Below are 6,161 nucleotides of genomic sequence, written 5' to 3'. Positions count from 1 at the left end.
TGTGTCCAGGCCTGCCGGGCCGCGCTGCCCTCGCTGTGCCCCGCCGGGCCCGGTGCGTTCCCAGTGCGTTTAATCTTAAAAAGTCTCTGTGCAAAGTGGGGTAGCTATTTCTATTTGTTTGTTCTTTAAAGCGTTTGTGGTTTCCCCCCCAGCCTGTGAGCTGGCACAGCTGAGGGGCACCGGCAGTTCCCTCCGCGAGCGAGGGCCTTGCTCAAGTGTCGCAGTTTGTGTCCTGAAAATAAAAACTGGAGCTGGGAGGAAGGTTATGTGACAAAGGTTCATTACTTCACATTAATATTTGTATTTCTCTTTCTGCCCCATCCTTTTCTCTCCCTCTGTGGCTCCAAAAAAGCTTATCTCGCCGAGTTTGCGGCTGGGAGACATGAAGCGCTGTGCGTGCCACTTTGTTTCTGGGGATGATTCTCCTGGTTCTTGCAGCAAATGTGGGGCCCAGCTGGCTGCTGTCGCCGGCACTGGGGACGAGGATCCAGGTAGGAGGATATGACGTGGGGCGAGCTGGGGGACACCATGCGGGGTCTGGCGTGCCCTGGGGCTGCACGCTGACCAGAGGCTGCGGCTGTCCACTGGTTCTCGTGTTAGCCCCGGTGCTTCTGTGGCTCTGGGCTGCTCTGCTCTGGCCAGGTCATCGCATGCTGCTCTTATCTCAAAATTCCCTTGTTACTGGCCAGAGATGGAGTATTCCTTGCCTTTGCAGTCACTGGAGGGGGATGGAGAGAGAAGCGAGTCAGTCGCTGACACCTCCTACACACATTCTCCACACTCAGATCTCCAGTGTTGAGCTAGTTTCTGTTTTGCCAGTGAACTGGTGCTGTTTTTATGGAATGCTGTGTTACAAAGACTGGTCTAGTCCCTCTTGAACTAGAATTTCCTATCTTCAGCTTATTGTTAGTTTTAGAATTCACTCCCTGAATTTCTGTTTGACAAGACTCCAATTCTGCCTCTATGAACAGTAACAGAATCAAGTACGTAATTAATGCAGTTACACTGGGAGAAAGATTTCCTAATCCTTTATTTGCTTAAAGAGAGAGCAGTGTGGGCCACCAGAATTGCTTTTGATGTGTTGATATGAAGAAGTAGGATCCTAAAAGAATACACTAAATCAGAATCAGCCTGGTGTCGTCCTGACAAGATCAATTCTAACCAAATCACTCTGTAGTCCAGAATGGCAAGATAACAAACCCAGGATCTCCAGGTCTTAAATGCTCTAGGAAAAACATCCAAAACATCTGTTATGGTGGTCCGAAAGCTTTGTCCCTGCTTCTGTCAATGATTAAAGGTGGTGGGAGGAGTTGTAGTGCTTTACCAGGTAAATATGCTCTGCGTCTGGGGCACCAGGGAGTTCCAGTAGAGAAATGTGTACAGGTCAAGCCTTGTCAACAGAATCACTGAGGAGCAGCAAAAGCTCAGGGAAGAGTTTAATTTCTTCAGATAATGGCATGATACTAAATTGGATGTGAAACAATATTGCAAAAGGTGTCTGCTTCAGGTACAAAACAACCCACTGTCATTAAGCATGGTGCAGCCTTTGGGCTGTAATACTCAAAGGGGCTGTGAGCTACCTTCACTGTGATTTTTGTGCTCTGGCTCCCAAAAATACCCTGAGGAAATCAGTGTCTCTTGGTGTTGGTTGAGCTCCACTCAAAGAGGTTAAAAGCTTTTGCTCTCAGGGTAGAAGCAGTGCTGAAGAGCCTGAGAGACAGCTCTGCAGAAAATAGAGATCTACTCTGATGCCTGACTCGGCTCCAAGCTGCCTTTTCATGGGTTTTAAGGACTGGATAAAAATGTTGAAGGTAAAATGGGAGTTTCCCATGCCTTCCGGGACACAACACTCAGCTGCGTGGTAGAGGTCACACAGCCTGTCCAGAAGGCTGTGAAAGCTGAGAACAGTGCCAACGTACTGTCACTGCACATCTTGGGGGTCTTTGAGTGTTTTGACAGACAGTTGTGGTTCCCAGTGCCTGCTGCTTTGGCCGTAGCGTGCTAGCTGGCAGTAGGACAGGGATAGATCAGTATACCTCAATACAGTGGTTTCTTATCTTAATTATTCTGCTACCAACTGCAGGGGCCTTGGAGAGGGAAGGAGGCTGTGCTAGGGAGGATGGTGTCATTGCTGTGGTAGCTGTTGAATAGGGAACAACAGAGCAGCTCCTGTGTGTTCAATTGATACATTTAGTCAGCAGTGGACCCTGTTTGCTCACCACCAGCTGAGAACTGTTTTCTTTCCCAAATCTCTAGTCTAACAATGAACCTTGCCTCCATTGCAGAAGGAAGAGAGGTGGAGCTCACTCCAGTTCCTGACACAGGAGCAGAGCCTCCAGATGTGAAGGGAAAAGGTGGTGATGGGCCTTCTTCCACCACTGAAACAAAGGAGGAGGGACGATTGCTGATGGAGAACAAAAGAGCTCTGATCCATAACTCAGAGACCACACGTGAATGCACTGCAGGTGGGACTCCTTCCGCTACTGAAACAGAGGAAGAGGGATCATCACTGCTGGAGGGTGTAACAGCTCCAAGCGGTAGCTCGAAGACAGCACCTCAGTGCATGGCCGGTGATTCTTCTAGGAAGTCAAAGAAGAGGGTAAGGCTCTTTGTCGGTGCTGAGGAGCAGGAGTAGCGGGTAACTTGTTGCTCTGTCTTTTGAAAAGCAATGACGCGGGGCTGCATCACCACGAATCCCGTTGGCCGGCATGGGGGTGCTGCTGCCGGTGTTCCTAGGCAAACTGTAGATGTGTTTGCTTACGTGAAGTGTTGCGTATGCGGAGAGCTGATGTGCTGAGCGGTACAGCTCCCCCTAACAGTACCTTTGCTGCATGGAGGGCAACAGTACGGAAGCCAGCTTAGTAATCAGTTGGCCTGATCTCGTTAGTGAGCATCATGCTCGGCACTGCTCTGCGTACTTGCTGAGAAAGTCTTGAACATTAAAACTACAGAATTCTCAAGAGTTGCTTGCATTTCACCTGCTATAGAAGGTGGTAGCTGGTCTTGTCCCTTCTCCTCCTGGTCGTTCCGCCTTGACCCAGTGTAGCAGGAAGATGTTGGTACTAGCTGCAGTGGAGGAAGTGACACAGAATTTATCTTCCAAGGTGAATAAACAGACATTGCATTGTTCCTTCTTTAGCTTGTTGGTTTTTTTTTTCTTTTTTTTTTTTTTTTTTCCCCTGATATAGAAAAAGAAGAGGAATAAAGCAAAGAAGGGTTCTTCCACCTCCGTGGAGGAGGACTCCCTGCCTCCTCTAAGCACAGCACCAGCTCAAACCACAGAATTGCCTGCTACAGGTGTTACTCCACAAGAAGTCCAAACCCCGGGCAGTGAAGTAGCCAAAGCAGGTGCTGATGTACTTGCGGGCGAGAGTGGAGGCGCACATGAAAGCGACGGGGCGTGGGGTGACTCTGGAAAGGCAGCTGGCAGCCTGGAAGCGGTTGCCGAAGGCGGTCACAGCAGCGTAGATGTGATGACGCCACCAAAGCAGAGACGCACGGATGATGTGGCTGCCCCATCTCCAAGCGCTGCAGCCCCAAAGGAGAAGGTGAGGGGTGGAAGTACCAGAGAGCGCGGAGAAACGGTCAGGAGTAACGTGGAAGAGGGCAGTGGTGCCCCTGCCGCTGGCCGGCTTCCAGAAGCCAGACGAGATTCCCAGTCCTCGGGTAGCAGTAAGAAGGTGGCCTCCCCAGCAGGGAGAGCGAGCCTTTCCTCTGGGCCGTCTCCTGGTACGGGAGTGCCTAAAAGTGAACCTGCACCTCCCTGTGCTGAACGTCCAAGTCAAGACGCAAAGGCTGCACCGGTGGTCAAACACTCGCAGGCCGGGACGGAGGAACGAGACACCACGGAGAAAGCGAGCTGTCTGACTTCCAAGGTAAGTGGTGAGTGAACGCTCTGGTGAGCATTTGGTTGTGATGGGCAAAGCGTCCCCTTATAACGGTGACTTGATTGTGCTGTTGGTGAAGGTGAAGACCGCGAGGCTGGGGATGTGGGGTGAAAGCAGGGAGCACTGTGAAGAGTTTCTTTTTTGCGTTTGCTGTCCTGTGTGTTAGTCCTAACCCAGCGCTCTCAGCGAGTGGTTGCTCAGTTACGCCCAGGAGCTGTGAACTTCTCTTCTCTAGCCGCCCTTCCAGGTGTGCTCTCCAGTGGGCTCTGTTGGATGTCCTCTAAGGAGGATTTGTTCATGCTTTATAGGTGTCTGTGCTCCACTCATCGACTGGCCTGTAAAGCTGTAAATTGCTGTTGTTTGTCTTTCATTTTCTGTATGCCCCATCCTCTGGGGATGTGTGGCTTATTGGCCTGATTTCTTACCAACGTTAAAGGAGAAGCCGCTGCCTGAGCATTCACACACCATTCAAGGAGTCGCACACACACCGCCCCGAGTCTTTAACTGCTGGGACCGGGTCCCTTCGCAGTGAGTGTCCCTTTTGACTCCCCACACACGGACTTACTCTCAGGCGTCCTTCCTCCTTCTTCCGGCTCAATCCTGGGTTTCCCACAGCAGATTCTCAGGCATTGAATATTACAAAAATAAATAGTGTAATTGAAAGGATCAGCAGCAGGGTCAGCTAGCTGGGTGCCTCCAGAAAGAGACGTCGAACAAAGAAGTCTCTGGGCAATTATACCTTTGCCATCTATAGACACGCCACTCACACACTCCTCATGCTGTTCATGCAGCTTTTAGTCCACTGGTGATTTTTGGTCTGGGGTCTTCTAACACCTTATTGGATTCTTTTTCTGTGTCCAGGCAGGCCGGCCGCTGACTGCTCTTACTTTGTTGATTTGCAGTCTCTGCTGATGGTTGTAGCCTCCTTATCTTCTGGTTTATGCTTCTTGTGCACCTGTGCTCGCTGGCAGAACACGGGGAACTGAAAAGTCCCAGACTTAGAGAAAACACTACCAAAGCATTATTGTGTTATCGACATTTTCCTCATACTAAAAGACTAAACATGGCACTGTACCAGCTGCTAGGAAAATTACTAAGAAAATTAACTCTGTTGCGGCTTAAAGGCTTCAGCAAAGCTAGCTGCTCATGCCAAGTAAAGCTAGGCAAACAGCATAAATCACACCATACTATAACCCTAAGTAATTTATTCTAATTAAAACTTACTTATTTAAGCTAAACAACTAATATCTCTCAACAGCAATGTGTTTGGGTTGGATTCCTCTTGCATTCCATGTGTTATTTTCCTTAATCAGTAGCTTCCCTCCATGAGGGATTAGTATTTGCAGAAAAATGAAGCTAGCTGGTATGCTGTGATATTTGGGTATCCCCGCCGGTCTGCAGAGTTGTCGGATGTTTCTGCAGATGTGCTTCCAGGGTCTCCTTTTTAATTGGGCATTGTTTGTCTTCCTATCGCAGAATGAAGACACAAAGGAGAAAAAGAAGACCCCAAGTGGGAAAATGCACGAAGTAGCTGAGAAGACAAGTCAGACCAAAGGACCTGAGGCAGCTTTGATCAATACCTCAGAGACCATGCCTGAACGCACTGCAGGTGGGACTCCTTCCTCAACTGAAACAGAGGAGGAGGAGGAGGTCGCGTTGCTGCTGGAGCTGATCCAGCAACATTTGAAGCAGAAGAGGGTAAGGCTCTTTGTCGGTGCTGAGGAGCAGGAGTAGCGGGTAACTTGTTGCTCTGTCTTTTGAAAAGCAATGACGCGGGGCTGCATCACCACGAATCCCGTTGGTCGGCATGGGGGTGCTGCTGCCGGTGTTCCTAGGCAAACTGTAGATGTGTTTGCTTACGTGAAGTGTTGCGTATGCGGAGAGCTGATGTGCTGAGCGGTACAGCTCCCCCTAACAGTACCTTTGCTGCATGGAGGGCAACAGTACGGAAGCCAGCTTAGTAATCAGTTGGCCTGATCTCGTTAGTGAGCATCATGCTCGGCACTGCTCTGCGTACTTGCTGAGAAAGTCTTGAACATTAAAACTACAGAATTCTCAAGAGTTGCTTGCATTTCACCTGCTATAGAAGGTGGTAGCTGGTCTTGTCCCTTCTCCTCCTGGTCGTTCCGCCTTGACCCAGTGTAGCAGGAAGATGTTGGTACTAGCTGCAGTGGAGGAAGTGACACAGAATTTATCTTCCAAGGTGAATAAACAGACATTGCATTGTTCCTTCTTTAGCTTGTTGGTTTTTTTTTTCTTTTTTTTTTTTTTTTT

The 6,161-nt window shown here is 49.4% G+C and overlaps 1 protein-coding gene across 1 annotated transcript in view; it reads left to right on the top strand.

Annotated features, from left to right (window-relative positions):
* The window catches only part of RNF213 (ring finger protein 213), a 76,706-nt gene that overhangs the window by 10,284 nt on the left and 60,261 nt on the right, over nt 1–6,161 (top strand). Inside the window, 2 exon segments of the mRNA XM_009886833.1 lie at nt 3,298–3,875; nt 5,364–5,453. Coding sequence (XP_009885135.1) covers nt 3,298–3,875; nt 5,364–5,453 — 668 coding nt within the window.

Source organism: Charadrius vociferus, unplaced genomic scaffold (genome assembly GCF_000708025.1).
Source record: "Charadrius vociferus isolate BGI_N301 unplaced genomic scaffold, ASM70802v2 scaffold1116, whole genome shotgun sequence".
Classification (NCBI taxonomy): Eukaryota; Metazoa; Chordata; class Aves; order Charadriiformes; family Charadriidae; genus Charadrius; species Charadrius vociferus.
This window is presented reverse-complemented; position numbering and strand designations above follow the sequence as displayed.